At 31.7% G+C, this 24,889-nt stretch overlaps 2 protein-coding genes across 4 annotated transcripts; both read right to left on the bottom strand.

The window, feature by feature from the left end:
• On the bottom strand, positions 1-7,238 carry LOC111402035. Of its 3 annotated transcripts, none has more exons than XM_023030066.1 (7): positions 7,090-7,238; positions 6,814-6,955; positions 5,438-5,593; positions 3,487-3,611; positions 2,312-2,598; positions 2,134-2,224; positions 1-565 (listed from the first exon to the last, which is right to left on the bottom strand). In XM_023030066.1, the coding sequence occupies exons 1-7, from the start codon at positions 7,201-7,203 to the stop codon at positions 140-142; spliced, it is 1,341 nt and encodes a 446-aa protein (XP_022885834.1). In that variant the 5' UTR covers positions 7,204-7,238; the 3' UTR covers positions 1-139. The 3 variants fall into 3 exon arrangements, with proteins under 3 accessions (XP_022885834.1, XP_022885835.1, XP_022885836.1); XM_023030067.1 differs by having other exon boundaries at positions 5,438-5,539; XM_023030068.1 differs by lacking the exon at positions 7,090-7,238 and having other exon boundaries at positions 5,438-5,539; positions 6,627-6,938.
• Positions 7,239-7,741: 503 nt separating this feature from the next.
• On the bottom strand, positions 7,742-13,970 carry LOC111402034 (DIS3-like exonuclease 2). The gene is made up of 7 exons (XM_023030065.1): positions 13,473-13,970; positions 12,631-12,989; positions 12,449-12,502; positions 12,288-12,356; positions 9,388-11,625; positions 8,803-8,874; positions 7,742-8,702 (listed from the first exon to the last, which is right to left on the bottom strand). The coding sequence occupies exons 1-7, from the start codon at positions 13,600-13,602 to the stop codon at positions 8,301-8,303; spliced, it is 3,324 nt and encodes a 1,107-aa protein (XP_022885833.1). The 5' UTR covers positions 13,603-13,970; the 3' UTR covers positions 7,742-8,300.
• Positions 13,971-24,889: the final 10,919 nt, after the last annotated feature.

Genomic DNA, 24,889 nt, shown 5'->3' with positions numbered 1-24,889 from the left:
TGACAAAGGAAATGCTGCTATTTATATAATTATAAATAATAACAACTAATAAGAAAAATAATCTGGCATAATCAGAAAAAACATTGGAAATTTTCCTATATATCTAACAAAGTTCATATAGCTATGATGCAGTCTTGGTTTAACGGGCAGGCATTGAGACAGATACCATCTCAAATCTCCCACTTTCCCACTCTCTACTTGTGTCAACTTTAACTTTGAATTTCAAGGGACTGTTCTTTCCTGGTTGCAATAACATTTTCAAAAAAATCAACCAGATCATATAGAAATTTGTTTTTTCATCAAGTTGCTGTTTTTCTTTTGATCTGATGTTCTCAGCAGTACCCGATGGAGGAGGATTAGCAAGCTCTTCTTTGGCTGCCCGTTGGATACCTTCACAAGAACGACTCCCTGTGCACACGATGCCATTTTGAGCAAGACTTGGTCTCTGATTTTGGCTTTTATAGCAAGAATGAACTTTCGAAGCCTGGATGTTTCCAAACAAAACTTCAGCAGCCTCATTTGTGACAAGAAGTGGAATATATTGAGAGTCATCCCACACATATAACTGCATAAGAAGATCAAGATCACACCAATGCGCTCCAAATTTTCTAAATAGGAATAGAGGATATTTACAAACAATAGAAATTCAATCTTTAAACATCAGGGCATATGCAGCATTTCAAGATGATGAACCATAGAACTTCAAATATTTCATGGTTAAGGAGATCAGTAATCCGTGAGATGCCTAGACATTTGTAGCCTTGTTGGCCAAATTACTAGAGTCATCAAGGAAAACATTACAGTGCTGTGAACAAAAGCACGTGTTTAGCACATGATGTGTAGACAAGGGGCCATAAGAACTAATAGATATATATCAGAGAGGGTAAACAATCTGAGTTCGTTGAACTTAATACTCCAGTTTTAAGAAGAATGAATTTTATGTTGCCTATATTTGGCTCATTTTATAAACACCCAAGTCACTTTTTCCACATGTATTGAGAGATCCACAAGTACTACCCAATTATTTACCACTCATTTCTATCTATTCATAATTTAAACCATATATAAACAGTTCCCCAACATGCTTTTTGTCACAATTGCATTGTTGATTTCATAATTTTGTTTCACTTGTGTCTCTCCACCCGAGTCTGTTAGCTGATAGAGGGGAAGCAATTTATGTGATAATTGATGATTTGCGTCTATTTTAGATTTATTTAAGTCATGTCAACATTCGTTTATCAATGGAAGGATTGCCTTAATTAAAGTTGAATTATTAACTGAACTGTGTATAACAAAATGAAGTTCAACGACTCACTCGAAATTGAGCACAAGTTAAACAACTACTAAAATTTCGTCTTTTATGTTAGAGTAGACAAGACTAAAAAACTATTCTAAATTGATGAGATTCCCACTGATATACAGGTCAAAATAACTATAATATCCTATCTTCCAAACAGACAAGTATAGATCGCTTCAACAGATGTATATTTTCTTTCTTAGCAAATTTCTTTCTGCAACAATTGGGTTCAATTTGAATGTAGCCAACGAGTTCCAAGATGTTCCCATCATACAGATAAATGCTATTCCACAGCAAAATACTGGTATGATATAGACATACTATTCCACATTGGAGTAAATGTTTAATACTGAGATAACTCAGCCAGTGTTGCAATGAAGATTATTGCTAAACATTCTTTAAGAAACCATCTCCTCTGCTCAGTTTTTCAGTTTGAAAATATTAGATTGGTGACAGCAAGCCTGTAGCTCCAAACAAATCTAGTAGCATGTTTGATAGGGAGGATTCGACAACATTGACAATACTAACCAAAAAAAGAAGAGGATTTCGTTCATTATAATGTCAAGTCCGGCATGATAAACAAGCACTACGTGCACTTTTAACCATAACTAAAATCAGTTTATCTGAAGTGAATGAATGTTTATTAAAATATTATAAGAGTATTTTAACTTTTCTAAATCAGCCATATTTGCTCCAATATGATAGGTAGGTAAATGGCTTAGAAAGAGTAACAATCAGTTTCCCATTAATGAGTCTCAAATATTGCTAATAGAAAAAATTTAAACATTCCAAGGGATTTTGGAGTACTTTCATCAAGTTTACGAAGGAATTCATACCATGAAGGGTCTATATATGGTGTTTACTACATGGAGGCGATTAGAGCTTTTCTGACAATAGAGAGGAAGGACATTCTGATCTGAGCTTGACCTGTCAAAATCAAAATTGCCTTGTGCAGTGAATGTTATGATAACAATTAAGCAAAAAAAAAATCAAAGTACACAACCCTTCACATACTCAAGTTCGGTATTCAAAGGAGTACCACATAACTGGCAGCCAATAGAAATGAGGTCATCAACCAAAAATTTTTCACCCAGCAGATTCAGTCTCCTACTGATAAACATCCTTTCAGCTTCAGATTCATGAAGACTCCTCCAGGTGATTGGCAGAAATATTTCACCCACAGATGCATGAAAAGTTGCCTTACAAGAGTTGGAAAGCTCACATAAATCTAACAGAGAGATACAGTCCTGAGAATGTGTCTCTTCATGTACTTTCCAATTTACTTCTTGGTGTCTCCTGTTCTGAAAGTCAAATATTATTATTAATATTCAGCAGCATTTACCATCAAGGAAAGAATAGCTTCGCTTCAGGATTCACAAGTTAATATCCTTCAATAAGTTCTGAATAGTTCTTAGGGTGGTTGGGAAAACAAGTTCTCGGATCCAACAACCATCACAAATAAGAGATAAACTCGTTGATTTCTATAATTTATTTATAACATTTTTCATGTGAAATTATCACTCTGAAAGACAGAGTTCCTAGTTAAAAAAAAATAAAATTCATAAATCAACAATGCAATTTCTATTGAATTGCATGTGCGTTAGAAAAATCAAAACTCATATTAGTTGGGGGGAGGGAGGGAGGGGGAGAGAGAGAGAGCTAATGGACATCTATGATGAGCTGAAGACCTTGTGTCAGACTCTTTCATAAATTAAGATATATTTTAGTGAAGATTAGTGCTTAATCCACCAACTCCGTGTCAACAAGTGAGCCAAAGAGAAAGATGCAAAAAGTTAGAATGAATTTGTTTCTTAGAATGAATTTGTTTCATAGCATTAATCCAGTGAAAGGGATAATTGAAGAGGTAGCTAAAAGACAAAAAAGGTACCTAAAAGACAAAAAAGTGAATAAACGCAAATAATGAGTAGATCAATGCAGATATGCCGATGCAAAATGAGTCCACTAACAGCCAATTCAGAGCAAATAACAGACAATTTATATGCCCACGAATGTGCGCGTGTGTATCTGTGCTGTAAATTCAAGGAAAAGAAAAGCATAAAATGATTTGCATTGATATTAGTAGTATGTAATAATGGAGGATTATACTCCTAAAAAACATTCTGAAATTGGACATTAACCAAAATGCATTCCTTCGAGAGATAATAGAAAAGAAGTGATAAAGAGAGCACATGATGGTAGTTTAATTCACCGGAGCCATGTATAAGTCCAGTTCTTCGCACCCATTCCAGGACTTTTCTAAGTTTATCCTTCGTAGCTATCCCAGCACTACATTCCTCTATTAACTGATCTATACCTACATAAGAAGATGAAAGCCCGTGTAAGCTCCACATCAAGAGCAAGCAGCATACAGTACACTACAATTCTTGAGCACAAACTATAATTGAAAATGGAAAAAACATCAGATGTAAAACAAGAACAGTAGTGTAATTTAAGTTATCACGTGTTGGTTTGTTTAAGGGGTTTTGACTTATTGTCATAGAATATTGGGTAGTTAGCCGGTAGATTTTATTTATGCACTGTTTGAGCTACTTTTTTTTTTAGGGGAAGGGATAATGAGTTTTTAAATGGTGAACTTTTGGAGAATATATAGTTAAAAAGTAGAAAAAATTTTATTTTACGTAAAAAATATTTTATTGTAAGAATATGCGATTAAAAATGAGTGTGAAAAAAAATAGTTTTGAAATAACGATTGTTAAACAGGAGATAGACATAGTCCCAAAATTCAAAAGTTCCAGACCGTATTGCATTTGTTGATTCCGTTGATTTTTTTTTTTTTTTTTTTTTTTCAAAAAATGCATTTTGCAATAGTATTATGATGGAGAATGTGTGGTTAAAAAATAAGGAAAAGTTTTGGGTTTAAGTGTATTATTTCATTGAAGAATGTATGGTTGAAATGGAGTCAAATTACTTTTCAAGAATGCATTTTGATAGAAAAAATGGGGTTCAAACAAGGGCTTAGTCCTACTTTGAAGGATATTTTGTCTTAAATGTTATTACAGATTGTATATAATGTAGGCTTAGGATCGAGTATAAATATCAGAACTAGCAAGATGTAAAGAGACAATTCTATGAATAACATGGAGATGTTTTTTTTCCAAAATAATTCTACATCATGCTCTTGACCTTTGTCTATTAGCATCATGTGTGCACTTCAGTATCTTGGAAATCCCGGTGGAAACACAAATCACATTAGAAAAATGAACTGCTGTTACATCCTGAAAGGAAGCAATTCCTAATTAAAAAGGTGACAGTCCAAAGACACAAGGAGCTGAGCCAGTTCACTGATGATGTAGACCTTTCAGTTAGGCATACTGGACAGTTCAAATATTCTAAACTGATTACTGTAATTTTTTAAGATCATCATAGTAATCATATTAATTATATCATTTTGCAAGTTACAAATGACAATTTGGGTTGGTAAAATAATTGTAAAGAGCTAATTTAATTTTTGGATATAATAACAATTCTTTGTGAAAGAAGGATAATAATTTGCTATTATTGCTTTACTTAACAAACATATCTAAAGTTTCTTCAGGCATGGACATATCTAAAGTTTCTTCAGGCATGGACTTGAATGCTTCTTTAGGAGGTCAAAGTTTTTCTTTTTAATTATTCTGCTGAACTGCTGCAGTATAGTATGCATACGAAACAATCGATATTTTCTCCAGGTTTCTTTTAAGTATTTTTAACCAAGTTTTTGTCTACATAACATAGTCACAGTATATTTGATAATAATTATGTTATATGGCTCCAGAGTCAATTGAATCTATTCAGATCATCACTGTCTATCTGTTTTGCAGGTTATAGAGGATATTTATTAACTTCGCGAAAGATAAATGTTGTAGGACTGTATAACCTCAAGTGAAATTAGCTGCTTAGTTTAATTTTATTTCCGCTTTTTGTGTATTGCTATAATGCAGTCATGTTATTTGTGTAAATACGGTGACAACTATAAATCCCAGGCAAGTAAGACCTAGTTGAGGCGGATGACATGGACCTACTTAAAGCATTTGAAAGTTTAGCTTGAAGTAAGTTATACGCCTACATCTACCTCTTCATGTTGTTTAACATGAAAATCTCAACAGCAACAGCCAAAGAATGAGACAGGGAGATGAGTACCTTTAGAAGCAAGTATATCACTTGGGTTGAGTAGACATTGCAAAGATGAACACGGTAAAGTTCTGGCCTCAAAAGCGTCTCCAAATCTTGCAATTCTGACGTCTAAGAAAAGTAATTCAAACTCGTCCCAGTAAGAGAATCTCGTAAAGAGAAATTCTAAAATTCAGACAACTTAGTATTAGCATTCGCAAACCCAGGGAAGAAATGGCATTAGTGGAATAGCTCACAATGAAATATAATTCAATAAATACAAGGAGATGACAGGGATAAAGATAAAATAGGAGAAAAAAGAGGTCCAACCAAAGAACTAAGCGGTGAAAGAGGAAACTGAAAATGTAAATAGGTAATCAAGGCAGAAACCATCATTCAGAAAAAACTTAGAAAATATATTGAAATCTCAACCTCGTAATCTGAAACTCATTTTAACATCATTCTTTGTCGCATGGTACCAATAGTCTCCCCGTGCTTGATTCTTCGATGAATTCTATTTCTAGCATATAGATTTAAACACTATACTTGTTTTCTACAGGCGTAACAACTGTGAACTTGCAGATATTAATACAAAAATGCTCAAGGAAATAATTTCTTTCCTTCTCTTTTTTATTTTGTTCAACCTTTATGGTGGAACTGTTGCGTTTCAGGAAAAAAAGAGGGGAAAAAAAGTTTTAAAATAATCATCGGCCAATACAAAGATGCATATGAACTGTTGTACGAAGAGATATATGATATATTCATACACAATCTGCTTAATAGAATGTGATATAAGAGTCTGTAGTCATCCTGTTAGAGCAATCCACAACCTATTGGAATACAGGCAAAATTTTAACTCGTCATTGTGATTCAAAACTTTTACCCCAAAGGATGGGCCTCCCTGTGCAAACCAGGCAGACACATCACTCAAATTCAATCATGAGGACTTCACAACTTCAAAGCAAGGTACAACCAGGTTTTAAGCCTTAAATTCTTATGACATAGATCTTCCTCAAAAGTTGTAAAGAGGATAGAGGTTCCAATGCTACAGTATAAAATAGTCTCTCGAGAACCGATAGTGTATGAGCATACAGTTCTAAAGGCACTTTCTCTAAAGATAAATAGGTACTATTTACGTCACAAACTATATGATAATGACTGGAAACAACCAATCTCATGTTGGCGCTAATATTCATAAAAGATATCATATTACACTAACCATCAAGCACACAAAAGCACCACCTGATTGCCTTAAAGCCATAAAAAGAGAAACTTTCTTTATTGGAGATGAAGTCATACTGCACTGCCTCCAATTTTGGGGGGCACATAAACAATAAGTAGTAAAAAAACAGTAGCAGTAATCATAATAATGATCATAGCAGCAAATAATTACACGACTTACATACTTTGGAGCAAAATGACATGTCCTGCGACAATTTTGGATCCCGTCTGCTTTTGCCAAATAGTTACCGGAAAATATGCTCGCGTGTCGTCACCCACCAAAATGTCCGTCCTCACTACCTCTCCTCCATTTCTCAAAATTTTATACTGAACGCCACATATGTACAATCACATAAACAGGTGCTTATAAACCCAAAATAAAAAAACCACTACTCGTACAATCAATTTGAAAACAAAATTGACGTCAATAATTATCATATAACTTAAAGAAGAGAAGAGACCTGAATAGGAGTCGATTTGTGAACGTAAACTAGGATTTGTACATAGCCTCCGACATTAGAAGATGCTTTGCAGAGATCAATTAAAGGTCCATACCATCCGATTGCTGCCGCCATTTTTCTTTTTTCTTTTCAAACTTCTGTATATTTTTCTCCCGCAAGAATTGACGAGGGTATCTTTTTATAGGTTAGTCCAATATAGTCCCCAACCTAAGAAACGGTACAAAGTAGTCCCCTATACTATTAAAATAAGTGGACACAAAATTGAACTACTAAATATTTTGTGGGTAACTTTGTTGAAGTCTCTTATTCGACTTTGTTATCGTAACAACTTCTTATTAGTTACGTTCAAATTTTTATCGTAAAAACTTTATATTAACTATTCGTAAATAAAAATTCCCAAACGAACCCTTAATTTAATATTAATTTAATCATCCTCACACAACCAACCTCCCACCCAAATATAACAATCGTGCTCCAAATTTTGCAATTAGAAATAGTTATCGTTTATGATCAACAATTCGCATCAAGTAATAGAAAAGCACGAAAGTGTAGAAATGAAAAAAATCCCACGTACAATATCGTCAAATCGCATCTAATACTTCGTAGTATGTACTATTCACGCATGTCCAACGTTATAGAAGACAAAAGTACGATTAACAAGATTTTAACGTCCTTTTTATTAATGTCTCGTCCGTATTATCAAACATGCTTAAACTATAACCAAAGGGAGAGACAATTACAATGCACACTAAAACCATCAGAAAATTACAGCCTTCATGACCAGGATTCAACAGAATCTCAGTTCGGGAACACCCAATCCTATTAGCTTACAATTCAGTAAAAGTGGCAGTCGAAACATAAGAACTTTGGCTCCAAAGATAAGCACCGAAACGAAGTTTGCAGTTAACCAAGTTATATGGAACGAAGTGGCCAACAAAAACAAGCCCTTATTCCCACAAGTAGCTTTTATCTAAAAACAGCCGCTGCACAACAGACCAGACAAACTCCCTTATCTACAACTCATCAGATAACCATCCAGCATTAAGCACTTTCTTAATGCATCATCAAATCTGACCCCAGTTACCTGGAAACTCTACTAAACCTATACACGACCCTACCTACACATCCATGTTAGACAATAGAAATCTTTCACCATCTTCCTAGATGTCGTCCACATGGAACACGTGCAAGTATTCAAAATCCTGACATTACTACAGATATGAACTAATATACAATCTTGTCCCGATATCAAGGGGCCCGTCATCACCCCCAACAGCATGAAGCACAACAGGAATTGTTGATAGAAGTCGAACAGTGAGAGGGAAAACAGCAGGTTCAACATTAATTATGCCTGAAACATCTGATTTAAGAATCTCCCCGTCTAATTGTGACTCTCCATCCTCTTTATCATCCCATTCAGACAAATCCATTTCCAGCTTCAAATCACGTGGATCAGTGATCAAAGCTACTTCATTGAGTGGCCTAAACTTGCTGGGGCTACTCCTTTTATTGGACCGTTTATTTAGAAACTGAGTGAGCACCAACGCTGATGTATTTTCAAGCCATTCCACTTTCAGACCTTCAACTTCATCATAATATATACGCCGTTCAATCTACAAGCAGATGTGCAATAAGAATGAGCAAGACGTCTGGACTGAAATTTGCATAGCTATTATTATCAAGTGGAAAAAAAAATCAATAAGAACTACTTACAGCTAGCTTAAGAATATATATTGACATAAACTTTGGTCCAAGACCCAAAACTCTGGCCTCTGAAAACAGTATCTGCACAAAGACATAGAAATAATAAGGATGGTGGTTATCATGTAGTGGAATGAATAAGAAAGAAAAACGGAAGTAGGATCCACCACCACATCATTAATACTAATGTTATGAGCATGAGTAGAACACAACACTGGCAATAATAGGCCAATGCAGTTGGAAGCTTTGAAGAGTTCACAGCACACAAATACCTCATCATTTTACAATGCATAGGCGGAGTTCCTAATACTGTGCTTAAATCTAGTTATGTTGTTTCCCATTTCGTTCGATTGTTTCACTCTCTGGCTAAAGCCCAAAAGAAACTGCTGAGACAAAATTCATTGAAGGGTTTGAAAAGGATTCATTTGCTCTTGCAACTGCAGTGCAGAATAAAGCACGTCCAAGATAGGCAAACAAATTAGTCACCATATCAGTTTTTTCCCCACTGTGCAACCAAATTCTGTTCCAAGTCTAGAAGACTAACAAAAGGTCATTGACATTCCAAATCTATAAACAAGTCATGCTAACAAGTCATACCTCTTTCTTTTTCAACAGATTCCACATGCAGAGTTTATGCAAAGCATCCTTCACACGCCTGCTAGCCAGCTTCCTCTCATTACAATGACCAGCTAGATCAGTAAGGATTTCAGTACCTGGAACCCCGTGCTTTGCAGCTGCAGCAGATAAAGCTGCTTGAGCTTCAGGTGATTCCATGGTATCTTTGTCAACACATATACTGGTAAAACATCGGATTACAGCATCCTCTCCTTTCGGTTTTTGGAGCATCCTTTGTTTCCAGTACATCTCTTCAGCTTCTATAGTTGCAGCAAGTGTGCGATGCACTATAATATCTGGATATCGACGTATTGGAGAAGTGAAGTGAGTGTAAAGAGGTATGGCAAGGGCATAGTGACCCCAACCCCCATTAGCATAGTTGAAATCACCGCTGCAGAAGTATGCAGCCAATTGCATTGGCCTTGCAGCATAAGACATCAGAATATCAAACAGCACAGAGTCATATTCAAGCTCTCGCTTTATATGCTCCAACGAATGATGAAGGTGGTCACAAGAGGAAATATCCAAATGTAGTCCATGTTTGTTGCAAAACATTTCGAACTCTTTGAGTTTACGTACATTAGGTTCAGGGTGCCTTCTCAACAGGGCACTAGTAGGATAAGCTCGTGTTATTACTTCTGCAGCCGTTCTATTGGCCAAAAGCATGAACTCCTCCACAAGGAAGTTCGACTCCTGCTGTTCTGAGAACACACTATCATAGGGAACGCCATCTTCATCAAATATGAAATCCACTTTAGGGCTTTCAAGTGACAGGGCCCCACTAGTAAATCTATTCTCCTTTAAGACTTTTGAAATCTCATGTAGGCTTTTAACAGATCCAATTACATCTAACCATTCAAATTGGCCATGTAACTGAGGCCAGTGATTTCCTATAGAAATAGAATTATGAATATCAAATGCCCCATCAATGATCTCCTGAGCATGTTCGTGAGAGAGCTTGCAGCAAGACTTTATGATTGTGCGGCCTATCCAGCGATCTAGGACCTCTCCAGCAGGATCGATGTCCCAAAAAATAGAGAAGGCCAGTCTGTCTGCTCCAGGGTTAAGTGAACATAGATTCTCTGAAAGCAATGAGGGCAACATTGGCAATTTACTCCGCAACAGGTAAACACTTGTTGACCTGATTTGAGCATCAATATCTAAAGCTGTGTCAGGTAGCACAAAATACGAAGCATCAGCTATGTGGACCCCTACTCTGAAAACGCCGTCAGATAACCCTTCAACCGATAGTGCATCATCAAGATCGGTGGCAGTCGCAGGGTCAATGGTAAAAACACATAAATTTCTCAAATCTCTTCTTTTCTGTAATTCCTCCACTGGTACCTTCCAAGGAATGTGAGGAAGGCAGGAAAGTGCTTCAGAAGAAAACTCAGAAGGGTCAATTGAATTTTCAAATAAAATAGCAGCAATCTGTGCTTCTACGTCACTACCTCTTCCAAACATGTGTATCACGTGAGCTTCTGGAATATAACTTTCTTCACCCCAGTTAACAATTCGTGCAGCTACAAGGTCCATTTCAACTGTTGCATCTCCAGAATCCAATCGCTTCTTGATGCATTCTGGAAGGTCTTTCACAGGGACCGTCATTTTAGTAAATTTGGGATCGTTCGGAGTTAACATGATGTATCCACGATTTAAAGCAGTTAATCGATGTTTATTCTTCCTAGACTCTTTTTTGTTACTCTCCCTGCTGTAAATAGACTGCTTCACACTTAGGAAACCAACAACCGTGTCCCGTCGGAGAGAGCTTTCAATAACAGCCACAACTCTACCAGTTGGTCGTTTTGATGAAAATGAACTCACCACAGCAGACAACTTCTCTACTGCATTTCCATCATCACTCACACTAACAGAATAATCTACTCTAGATGAATGAGATGTAGATGGATGATATCCATTTATGTAACAATTCTCTGAAACTTCTGTTGGTTCTAAGTGAGCTATTTCTCCAACTAAACTCTCATTATCATAATAACTTCTCTTCTCAGCTGAAACTGAATAATTCCTAGAACAATCATAATCATCCACAGGATCTAACTTGCTTTTCCCTTTGGAACTACCCCGGGCAAATTCAACAGCTTCAGGTCGACATGCACGATCATCAATCAATGCAGAATGATTGGCATTTTCATTAAACCCTTTCATTTTAGTCCACAGTGATGGAGGATCAATGACAATAGCGACTGTGTCTCCTTCAACCTACACCAAAAAGAATGATAAATCCAGTACAAACTAATTAATATATATACAAATATACATATAACACAAAAAAAACATGTTTCATTACGAGTGAGAATATCACATATTTGGGCATTGCACAAATTTTTATAAAGCCAGGTTAAGAAACAGAACATATAGACATGCTAGTTTCTGCGAAAGCCACATCTTATCCAATATGGAAAAGGAGGTATTATAACAACTCAGTGACAAGAATCATGTAAATGACGCCAAAATTGTATATAATGTCGAATACAAAGATAGGTGACACCAAAGGACAACATGATCATGCACTCCACATCCACCCCTTCCAAACGTTCAGATGGTCTTGCTTGCCGAAATTTCACTCATCCTTTGTTTTGTTGTTGTAGGGGCGTATTAAGACTGATGGAAATGCCGACTTACTGGGCATCTCAATAGATTCCAAAAAAAATTGCCAACGAAAAATTATTAAATTACCGGCAAAATATAATATCCATATAAATTAAAAGTTGAGCTTATTGAAGGCATAAAAGAACTGCTTGTTCGTTCCTACACTCCAATACATAAATTGCATTTTATCACCCAAGAAAAAGAACAAGGAAAGAAAAGAAACTCGATGCATGCTTGTAGTCAACATTGAAGGAAAAAAACCTAAAACTTACAGCTCGATTTTGATCCACCAATCCACTAATGAGAACGTCCGTTTGCACTCCATCAATTTTGCAGTAGGCCTAAAATGAAAGAATCTTCTAAGTACATGCATTTCACGAAACAATACAAGAGGCCACAAGGAACCATAAATAAAGAAACCTTTAGTACAAACCTCAAGTCTGTTGTGAGCATTTACACGAAATAATGCTTTAAATGCATCTCCTCTCTGAAAACAGAAAAAGAGGTCATGGACGGAAAAAAGAAAGTATCTATTCAACTGCAATATGCTTCCAAAAATATAGTTTAAGCATCTCATGCTGAATTAGCAAGCCAAATATTTGGTCCTTAACTGACCTCTAATGCTTCAGCAACAGCTTCAGCAGACCAGTGTGCAGGGTAATGTTTTTGCTGAATCTGACAAATATTGGGACGGGCCAAAAGAACAGGTCCTGTAGGCTCTTCTTTGACAGCCGGATCATGGCATGAATTAGATAATAGTTCTCCATTAATATTGGGCGTAAGTGCTGGCAGATTCTGCAAAATTTCATCTGCAGTTTGTTCATTAACATCCATTGTTGGCATAGATTTGAACCCTGCAGCATTAGATGCTTGTGGCAGTTGATGATGCTCATCAGAGCTCATTCGATTCAGTGAGGAATCTCCTTCCGCAGGACACGATTCACCAATGTGTATTTGACTTACTGAGCTACTAGCTGCTCGAAAATCAAGAGTACAAAAACCATGAGAGTGCACAAAAAAATCCAAGCAGCCAATTTTGGAGAGAGGAAATTGCATTTAAAGAAACAGATGTGCGCACAAACTGTTCGAATTAAATGAGTAAACAGGATAGGTAATCCAAATGTTCGATGACGTTTACAGTACACATTATGAATATAATATGGCTCATTTATGCTGCGGAATCTAAAATATAAATCCTAAAATCAATTCAAAACAAAACAAGAAAATAGAAAACTAATAATCTAGCTTAAATCCAGCTACAACACCCTGCACCCAACCACCACCCACAACGGTTTTAAAAAGTAAGCATTTCTTTCAATATTCAAATCAAATAAATTATTTTCCTTATATACCAAATACAGAAAAAAGACATGCAAAAAAATAAATCAAATCTATACATACAAAAGACAATATAATAGAATTGGCTCTTGTGCATACGCAATAAATACAAAAATTACCAGAGAGAGAGGAATTTCGCTTGGATCGTCTGGATCGACGATTCTTTTTCTTATCCTTTGAACCATTTTCAGTTATGGTTTCTTCAGTCCGCGTCTGAGACTGAGTTGACTCAACAATTAGACATCCCATATTAAAATTGAACAAAATAAACAAAAGCCGAGTGAACAAAAAAAGGGTTAGATCAAATCAATTAAAGAAAACCAAAGCCTTGTGAAATAAACTATGCTCTATCTAAGCTTAAACCATCTTCCGATTTCTGTAAAAAAAATTAACGGAAGAAACAAAAACCCGCAAAAGATTAAGGGAAAAAAAAAAAGAACTAAAAAATCGGAAAATATTCTAACGAGTATTTGCATATATATAATCGAGATGAGATAGGATTTCAGAGAGAAGGTGGTGGGTAATGATAGGGATGTGATGATTGGTCGGCGGATGGACGCCGACTATTTGGTGATTCCTTTGTCTACCCTTTTCCTTTACTTTCCTTCCCTTTTCCTTTTTCTTTTCCGTTTTCTTGTATATTTTATTTTTAGTGGTTTTTTCTTTTTATTTTTTGGATATTTGGAAGCCACCTATGCGTTTTTCCTAAGCACGGCTGTACGGGATGAGGCCGTTTGGCATGGCTCACTTTGAGAAGTCAATAGGACTCTTCGAGATTCAAAACTAATTTAATTCAAATTTTGAATCAATTTGATTAATTTTATAAAAGGGTTTTTTCTAGTTAAATCTTTTTTATCAATGTTGACCATCTCTAAAAGTACTTTTAAAATAAGAAACATTTTTGAAAATTAGTTTCCAAACAAAAATTATGTTAGTAAACTTATAGTTTTACTATATTTTTAACCATATATTCTAAAAAAAAAAAAAAAAAAATCAATTTTCACAAATTTATTTTTTAAAATCACTTCAAACAGGCTCTAAATAATAACATTATTATTGCATAGTAGTCAATGTTCACTAGGCAAAAGCGAACAATCTTATCGGTCTGACAGTATAACACATAAAATTTAGCATTTTTATATTCTTTAATTGTATTACTACGCATATATGGTATAAATTTGAGAAAATTAGCAAAGAATGTTACCTTGGACATCATCGTAACACGATAACATTTGTTCTTTTGATATGATTTATTCAGGGTCGGTCTTGTGATTGTCGGGGCCCGAACCGAATTCCACAAATTAGGCCCCGACAAAGTCAACGTAAATGCTAAATTAAACAGCGTATTATATGACTTATTGCTAACTTAAAATTAACATTTAAACTACAAACAAGTATATTATGAAAAGGATTTATTTTATAAAATAACAAAATCAAATGGGAGATTTTTCTATTTGACCTATCACTATTTCTTTTTGTTAAAAGGTCCATATTACTCTTAATGAAAAGATTCTTTCTATATTACAACATATATCCTAATCTTTTAAACATTCTATCTTATCCCTATTTTGAATATTTGAATATAATTTCATTCTATGATTAAATAAATTAGAATAATCTGCAACATATTGTTCACATTTATTATTTAATATATTATATTTTTTTAAAAATGCATTCATATTTTCTAATTGAGAATACATATTTTTTATTACTTCTAACTTTTTTTCTAATAAATTATCCAATCCTTTAATTATATATCCTGATATCTATTCAAATGATCATCATGCAATTAATCCCTAAGATTCTTTAAGATCTTAAAAATATTCATTCTAATTTTAGCAAAAGTTTAATAGTTTTACATTAGGTTTGATCTGAATTTGTATTCTTAGAATCGAGTGACCTTCGAGCTCTGAATCTGTAAACTGCTTTCCTCAACGGCCTCCTACCTTCATGGAATTGTTACTGTTTCAGCTACTCGCTCTCACTGTATCAACTTCTAAAAAATGAAATCCTAAACTTCTGTTAAAGAAAAACTTTCTTCTTACTAAAATAAGAAGGAAACTTTTTATCAAAACTATTAAGGATCTATGGGAATAAAGATTTAGAAACTCATATTCATATAAAAAATATTGGAGTTTTATTTCTATCAGAATTTATACAAGATTTCTATTTGGTACAAAGGGATTTCCAGAAAAACTGTTTTTTCAAACTGGGAATGGGGTTTTTGAGTAACTTATTGCTTAGAACTCGAGATTTCAATATAGGATGAGATCATCTTTTTCTATGACAATGTCTCTATTTATACAAGTTTATGAGACTCTATTACATCATTGAGTACCTCAGCAAGGCACACTTGCCTCTCAATTATTTTCCTCTTTGGGCCTACATCTTCACATGTTGCTTCAACTTTTTAACCATATGTCATCTTTTTCTATTATTGCTCCTTATTTTCAATGTCTTCACATGCAGCTAGACACCTTTGTCAAAGATGCTCTATTATTGTCATCTTCCTTTATTTCTTCACATGCAACTAGGGCACTCCCTTAGCTGGCAGGATTATTTTATAGTGGTAGGACATCCTGAAAATTGATGTATATCAAATCTTGTATTATAGTTTTTTAAAATTTCTGATTTTGCATATCCTCCATTGGACACTAACATCCAATTTTCATATTGGCATAAGAACAAGAATTATTTATCAAACAAATTTTTGTCAATGTTGTAAATGGCTTTAATTCCAAGTGCTCTTGTATGTCTGCTCCATGATTTTGTCACTGTTGGAACATTTCTATTATTTTCTATAACGTCTATTTGGAAATTGGCTGCAACATATCCAATTGAGATTATGTGTTCAATTGGATAGTAAATGACTCCATCATATTCTGGACTGATTGAATAGAATTTCAAATATATTTTCCTTCCCTTAACAAATCTGGACACTTCTTTAATGAATATGTCATCAAATTTCGAAATTTCAATAAAATCTTTTCTTGGATAAATTAAATCCATGAATCCATAGTCTGCCATAAGTTTTATAAGTGAATAGTCTCCTCCTTCCATGGCAGTTATTCTAGGGTAAACATTATTTTTCGGAGAAATGAAATATGAATCACTCATTTTTATTTCATAAGCAATTCTGATTATTTCGACATATTTTTATTCTTTTGTATCTAAAGGGATTTTATCTTCTTGGTCTATGATACTTATTGTTTTGATATCTTTTTTATCTCCATGTATCATAATTTTCTTTGTTGATGATACAGAAATGGAATCTTCTTTATTATCAGTTGGTATGTTATCAGGTCTGGGTCCAATTCTGCTTCCAGCTGTCCCTATTTGGTACTGGTTTGGAAAACTCATTTCTGAGCTCTTTGGTATATCTGTTTCAGACAGTATATATTTTGGTTGTGTTGCAATTGCATCAATTTGATTTTTGAGTTCTATGGCATATTTTTTATGCTCAATAATGATATTCAATAATATTTTTATATTTGAGCTGAACATCTCTAAGATCTGGGTTGCTCCAGAGTTTATATTTTCGAATTTTTTTTAAAAAAAATCTGTCCTTTTTTGTATATGTAGGATAGATTAGTATAATTCAATGGCCTTAGCTTTATTCATCGACAATTTCTATGTTTCTGCTGAGAAAATCTGCAAGAAAATTATTAACTCCTTTAATATGGACTATATCGAAGCTTTCTGTATTGAGGTTCTGGTAGTAATTTATTCCTGACTAATCCTACAATTTGAGATTTATCAGTTTCAACAATAAAATTTTTAGACAATAAAAATAATGAGAACTTTTTTATTCCTCTAATAATTGCTAGTAATTCTTTCTTATGAGTAGTATAATTTATTTTTACTTGGTTAAATGTTTCACTTGAATATCTACAAATTTCATTTAGATCTGTTTTTAATATTGCTGTCCAATATTTATCTGAGGCATCAGTATTAACAATCAGATTATTTTTTTCATCTGGTAATCTTAATTTTGGTAAATTTTTGCATTCTTCTTTTAATAATTTAACTATTTCTGTATGTTCTTCATTTCATCCTTTAGTATTTATTTTTCTAAATAAAATTTGAATTTTTTGTCTTTTCTTAGAAAGATTTTTAATAAATCATTTTGCATAGCTTAAACATCTTAAGAATTTTTGTATTTATTTTTTGAATTCTAATTTATCTGAAAAACTTTCTATCTTTTTGGATATACGAGTCTGTAATTTTATCCCTATTTTATCTATTGATAATCCAAGAAAGTCTATATCTTATTTTTCTATTATAGATTTCTTTTTAGATAGTACAATTCCTTCTTTTTTTTACATTTATCAATAAATTGGACTAAATGATTTCTATGCTCTTCTTTATTATTAAAACATATTAATATATCATTTATATGAACTATTAGAAATTCATTAAACTTTTTAAATATATTATCCATTTTTCCTTGATATATTTGTGGTGCATTTTTTAAATCAAATGACATAACTAACCATTCATATTTTCCTTGAGGCGTGCTAAATGCAGTATATTATATACTATCTTCTTCCATTTTTATTTGTCAAAATCCTGATTTACAATCAAATTTAGAATAATATTGTTTTCCTCTTGCAAGATTTATTAACACTTCTTTATTTGTTAGAAAGTAAACATCAAATTTAGTATATTTGTTTAATTCTTTATAATTTATGATCATCCTAACTTTTCCTCTAACTTGTTTGGAATGTTTCATAACCATAAAGGCTGAACTACTATGAGATTCATTACTAGGTCTAATAAATTTTTGTTCTAACAATTCTTTTATCTGATTTTTAAATTCTTGTGTATCTTCTATAGTATATATCATTGGTCTAACTCTTATTATAATATTTTCTGTTAATTCTATTTTGACTTTTGGATGATGTGATTTTTAAAATAATAATGGATTCTCTCCATAAACCTTTTCTAATCGTTCAATGATTTTTTCTATATTCATTTCTATTCCAGTTTTTAGAATTTTTTTATTTTTTATTTCATTAAATATAATTGATTTTTTCTCCCATTTATCACCATGCTGGGCTGGTTGAACTCTGCAAGGTTTAAATTCTCTAAAAATTTTTAATAAGTTTCCACAAGGTATTTGTAGCATTATCATAAAATCATTTTGTTTATGATATTGAAATTGTTGTATGAAGTCATTTCCTAATAATATATCACATTCTAATTTATCATATTTATAAATTTTATTTATTGTTACTTGCTTACTTCCAAGAATTATATTGACTTTATCAGCACTATTAATTATTTGAGTATTTTCTCCTGTAACTCCAGTTATTTTTATATTACTATTATTATTCCATAATTTTATTAAAAAACTTTTAAATATTGTTATATCACTTCATGTATCAATTAAAGCACAAGTTGTTATATTTGTTTTTACAACAGTAATTTGTATATATACAGCTAGTGAAAAACTTATCTGATTATTCATCTAATTCTTTTTACATAATGTAGCTTGTCCATTATAAACAATATATAATCATTCTCTTTTTATACTATAATCTTCTAATCCATCTAGAAAACTCATTCCTAAAAGTATATGGGGATTTATATCTATACTCTTATCTATGTAACATAGTACCAAAAAATCTATTCCTCCTATTTTTATTGGTACCTTAACTTCTAAATCTGTAATATGTATTTGTCCATCAAAATTTACATACTTATATGATTCAGTTTTATGAGTCATTAGACCTTTATTTCTTATTGAAGCTATATGACATTCACTAGTTCCTTATTTATTAATATATTTGGTTTATTTATATTTTCTCTTTCATTATAATATTCTCATTCTATTTTCATGTTTTCAGCATTCATATACGGTTTTACTTCTTTTATTTTGTTGATATCTTTTAACTAATTTTTATTAGGTATTTAAATTTTTTTTGATATTTTAATTAATTTTCCATCATTAAATATGATATTATTAGAACATTCTTCTTCATTTAATTATGTTAATTCAAGTTTTTTTTTTTTATACTAAATTCATATTCTTCTGGAATTAAACTTATTTGTTTATTTGGTTCTATTATTTTATTAATATCTTTACATTCTTTATTAATTTCAATATATGGTTTATTGGAATAAATATTTCCATAATTAGAATTAATAAATGTATATAAAACTTTATATTCTATAATCATAATTTGATCATCTGGTTGCATGATATCGTCCCTATGAAGTTTAAAATGTAGTCCTAAAACTTCATTAAAATTTCTATCTTTTAGTGATGCACAATATTTTGGATAACATGAAAACATAATTTTTGATATGCTAAATTTCCTTCTATTGTTCATAAATAACTATCTTTTAAATTTATTATTCTTCCATCATGTAAAGTTATAGTTAATGGTGAATCTATCCCTTCTATAAATAGTGATTTAAACATTATTTGTATTTCTGCTAAATAAATATATTGAATTTTTTCACTTTGTTTTTTACTGATATTTGTTAATAGTTTTTCAACTGTATTTTTTGTTAAAAAATTTAATTTATGTTGCTCATAAATTGTCCTTACATCTATAGTTTTTCTATTTTGTGATATTCATTTATTGCTATTCTCTCTCTTTTCCAAATTCTATCAAAGACTTTCCATTTTCCTATTTTTAAGTCTAACGATAATTTTTGCAATTTTTTTAAATTTGTTGTTATCAAAAGTGACTTTTAATCAATATCCTTCTATTCCTTCATATTGTTGTATATTTATGTTATTACTTTCTATTTCTTCAATTTCTTTATCAGATCTTGATTCATTTTCTGTTTCACTTATATATACTTCTTGATCATAGTATTATTCAATATCTGATATTTCACTTAATTCATCATTTATTTATAAATATTCTTTTTTGTAATATTCTAACTTTATTTTTATCACAATCAGAGCTTATATGACATATTTCTCTACAATTTTAACATTTACATTGGCTTTTATTTTTCTTTTTGTTCTTCTGTTGATTATATGAGTTATTTTTTCTTTTGTAATATCTTCTTCTAGGTTTTATGTATTTTTTATTAAAATTTCTAAAATTTTTAAATTTTTTATTTTTATACTTTCTTTTATTTCTTCTTTCATGATTATATCCCCATTGCACAGGGATTTCCATATTTTCACAACTTATTTTAGTTAATTTTTTTGATTTTTTCATTAATTGTCTTTGCTGACATATGTATGCAAGTCTTTCAAATAAAAATTTTATTCTTAAACCTAAAGTCCTAGGTATTCCAGTATTATCTCTAACATATTTTTCGAATTTTATTTTAAAATATATTCCCCATGAACCTGGTAACTTATTATAGTACATGTTTTGGTATACTTCTTGGCTTTCATTACTATAAAATAGTAATTTTTAAATTCACACGTATATTCTTTAATTTTACACATATCACATATTGTTAAATTTATTAATTTTATTCTAGCAGTATCTTTTTCTCTTATTGATTCTTTTTCAGCATTTCTTATCCAAATTCTCCTAAAAACTCATCTGAAATATATTCTACTAATTTTTCTATATCTTGTCTTTTTATTAATATTTTTGTATCATTGCTTATTCATTCCCACCGATTTCTAACATCTTCTTCAAAGGATGCTATTAAGAAATATATTCTTCTTTCAGTATTTTCCCATATGTCATCTTTGTTATATAAAAAGAATAATATTATTGAATCTGCCCAAGTTAATAAGGCCTTTTTAGTATCTATTTTGCAATTTAAATCTAGTTTTGTTTCTTCATGATTAATTGATTTATCATAATTATCATTTAATTCAAACCTATCTTTATATTTATTTCCTTTAGGTGGTTGTCTATCTCTTACTTTATTATAGAATTATCTATATGTTTTATTATATATAGGTGCATAACTTTCATCTATATCATGTAATTCCTGTTTAGAGGTTCCTGGTAGATTAGGTCCTCTTCCAGTATTCATTAAAACTTAGTATTCACTTATATCAGTTAAGCTTAATTGATCAAAATTTTCTATTAGCAAATCTAATTTTTCACTCATCTTCTTTTTCTTCTATTTTTAATTTTCCTAATGATTTTTCTCTAGATTTTTCTTCCTCTTCTAATATTTTTGGTAATATATTCTTTCTAAATTCATCGTCTATACTTTCTGTTTCTATTACTATATTTTCTTTTTCTATATATTTTTTTCTTATTCGAGTTATCTCTTTTTCTATAAGGTTTTTTTTTATCTATTTTCTTATTTTTGTTTTTATTTTTTTCTTTTAATTCTCTAATTTCAATTTTTAATATATTTATATTATTTTTTGTTTCTTTTATTTCATTTCTTAAATTTTGTACATCATTTATTAACATTTTTATTAATGATTTTAATTATTCCATATATTCACTTATTGACATCTTAATTTTTTATTATTTCTAACTCTTAGGTTAATTTGCATCTTTTATCTTCCTTTTTATCTATTATTTTTTCAAATCTTCTCTCAGCTGTATCTGAATCTACTAATTCTTCTTTTACTATAGTAAAATATTTGCTCTCGAGTCTTAATTTTTCACATCTTAATTTTATTAATTATCTATTATTTGATATTCTCATTTCTTCTGGTATTAACATTATATTTCGTATTTCCTCTTGTATTTTTTTTCCATTTTTACAAGTAGTTTATTTAATTTTAAATGTGTATTATTAATTGTACTCATATTTTTCTTTATAATATAAATTATTTTATTCATATATATTAATACTATTTTTATATGTATATATATCTTTTATTTTTTCTATTATTGATCTTTCTAATATTGTTCCTTTATTTCTTTAGGAAGTTCTTTAATTTATTGTTAAAGTCATTATTTTTAATCTATTATGAATAGGTTTTAAAAATATATAACTACATTTTTCTTCTTCTAAACACCAATAATTATCTATTTTTCTTATTTTAATTTCTATGATCTCTATGACTCTGATACCAATAAAAGGGGGTGCTACTTAGAGCGAAAAAAAATCAAATAAATCAAATAAATTGGTAATCTATTAAAATTTAAGCAGTATTTAATTTTTTAAGGACTAAAATGAACTATTTTTCATTAACTTATTATGTAATGTTATAAAGGGGGGTATTTTGGGTATCAAAATTAACCAAATGTTATTTTGAAAAAATGACGTTTCTATTTGGGTCATTTCTATGTATTTATCAAACCAAAGACGTAATCATAGAGTGAAGGAATTTGTGTCAAGTGTGAAAGTGCAGATTAAGAAATCGGTATAATTGACTAAAGATTTACTATCAACTAAACTTAAACAAAAATATACATATATATTAAAATACGACTTTCTATCCCTTTTAAAGCAGATCTAGAATGAAAGAATTGTGAAATGTAGTAATAGCTTCGCAAAGTTTTTGTACAAAAATAAGACAACGACATGGATTTAACAAATACAATCACATAAATATCTATCTTCACAAAGTTTTTGTACAAAAATAAGACAACAACTTGAATATTTATAGACATCCATTTATAAAATTCATTAAATTTCACACCATCTCAAGATAATAAACCCCAAATTTAACCATTTTAGATCTTGTCTTCAATAAATTTACATCAAATCCAACACCATTGGATCTGAATTCTCTTGCCTTAAAAAATAATAATAAAATAAAATAAAATAAAAATAAAATAAAATTTGGGCTAAAATGAGGTCCTTTATGGTCTTGGCCCTGAGACGAGGGCCTTATTTGCCTCGTCTCAAGACCAGCCATGGATTTATCACTTGGCCACAATCGAATTTGATCGGACCTTGTCGTATATCGTATCATTTAAGATATAAATTTCTTTATATATTAAAAATACACATCTTTTTTCTTCTAATTTCTTTATAATTCACGTCGATATGGATCAAGTAGGTAGGACTAACAATGTTAGTGCAATTTCAACAATCTTTAAGGAAAAATCTGGATGGCTAGGGTGTTGATGATCGAACGGTGCCCGACCCCTCACTGTGTCGAGGGCCCCCGCAAAAAAAAAATATTGCCAAAAAATTGTGGGCCCGACTCCCATGTGAGGGGTTGGGCACCGGCCTGTCACTGCCTCTTCAGATAGTGTAGGTTGGTCCCAATCTTTAAATAACTTTTGCTAATGTTTTTCTTTAAGCAAGGGGATAGAGACTTGACACTTGCAATCTTACTTTTACATTTTAATTAGGTTGTTAGTGCTAGTGTTAGTCACTCTTACGTAGGATTCCTCCATTAGTTAATTATTTATTTATAGCTAAGTATATGTATTAGAAGAGAAGCTCCCATTACCAACGTGTAAAGAACAAAATTCACATCGTACATAGCAAATAGGTGTTTAACTTTTTATTTGTAATGAGTGATTTCCAATTAGCAATGCTATAGGTACAGAGAAATTTCATAAAATTTTGACAGATTTAACACTTAATAATTTTTTATTGGTTTTGGTCCCAAACATGATAGAAAATGCACAATGCGGCACCTGTATGGATTCTGTGCATTATTTTGTCTAATTTTTTGTTAAAAGGTAGTCACGTATTGGACTCATATTCAGATTATTAAGAGGTAGTTAACTTTCTAATTAGTATTATACTCATATACAAAATTAATTAAAAAGATTTAAAAGATAGGAAAAGGAAATGTATTTTTTTACTTTAACCTCGTGTGCATAGTATTGAGGAGGCTGTAGCTTGTATTCAAGGCAAGATTTTCGTTTTCTCCAAATTTCTCCTTTAGTCTCCAGTTTTCTATTTCTTCAATTTCTTTTCTTATTTTTGGTGTAAAATTGTTAAAATTCCTGTAAAATCATCACTTGACTCCCATGTCTACCTTAATAAAAATAGACTTTTACTGTCCCCGGGACACAGCTCAATTGGTGGATCAATCAACTTTGGCTTGCTTTCAGCGGCAGGGTGGAGAGTTCGATTCCTAGTAGGAACCTACGGCAAAAAATTTGGTATGGAGCAATCACTGTGGAAGAGGGTCTTTTGTACGTAGAAGTGTACAGTCAATGGGGGGAACCTGTGATCCAATTGAGGCATAACCCGCGATTTACCCCTTCTAAGGTTCTAGGGGCATGGGTTTTGGAGGTTCAGGATTTAGTCTGGTGTATGCTGGGATACCTGGATATCAAAAAATAAAAATAAAAAATAGAACTTTTACTTCCCAACATGGTAAAGGCAAAAATGGAAAAGGAATGGGGCTATAAAGGTTGAGAGGAGGAAGGTGTTGCGTAGAGATGGTGAAAGAAGGAAAGGAGACGGGGACAACACTCATTGGTTATGGTCCCTTTAGGGTTTGGCCGAAGAGATTATGAAATTGGAGAAAACGATATTTTTTAACGTTTGTTTGGTCCCCTTTAAAATTCACTAAATTTTTTTTCATGCCACTTTTCAACCCTCTTTTTTTGACACAACTGGGGCCCATGTCTGCCACTTTTCTTATCTATTGGTTGTAATTTGTTTCAGTTAAATGGACCGTTGAGGTAATTGGACAAAAACACCCTCTAACATAAATGACAGAAGA

This window comes from Olea europaea, chromosome 10, assembly GCF_002742605.1.
Source record: "Olea europaea var. sylvestris chromosome 10, O_europaea_v1, whole genome shotgun sequence".
NCBI lineage: Eukaryota > Viridiplantae > Streptophyta > Magnoliopsida > Lamiales > Oleaceae > Olea > Olea europaea.
This window is presented reverse-complemented; position numbering and strand designations above follow the sequence as displayed.

Coding starts and splice junctions, on each gene's coding strand:
- LOC111402035 (XM_023030066.1), bottom strand. CDS start 7,203: ATGGCGGCAGCAATCGGATGGTATGGACCTTTAATTGATCTCTGCAAA. Junction 6,956..7,089: donor ACAAATCGACTCCTATTCAG/GTCTCTTCTCTT, acceptor TGTGGCGTTCAG/TATAAAATTTTGAGAAATGG. Junction 566..2,133: donor CCATATATAGACCCTTCATG/GTATGAATTCCT, acceptor CTTCTTATGCAG/TTATATGTGTGGGATGACTC.
- LOC111402034 (XM_023030065.1), bottom strand. CDS start 13,602: ATGGGATGTCTAATTGTTGAGTCAACTCAGTCTCAGACGCGGACTGAA. Junction 12,990..13,472: donor GCGAAATTCCTCTCTCTCTG/GTAATTTTTGTA, acceptor ATTTTCGAGCAG/CTAGTAGCTCAGTAAGTCAA. Junction 12,357..12,448: donor ATGCTCACAACAGACTTGAG/GTTTGTACTAAA, acceptor CTTTCATTTTAG/GCCTACTGCAAAATTGATGG.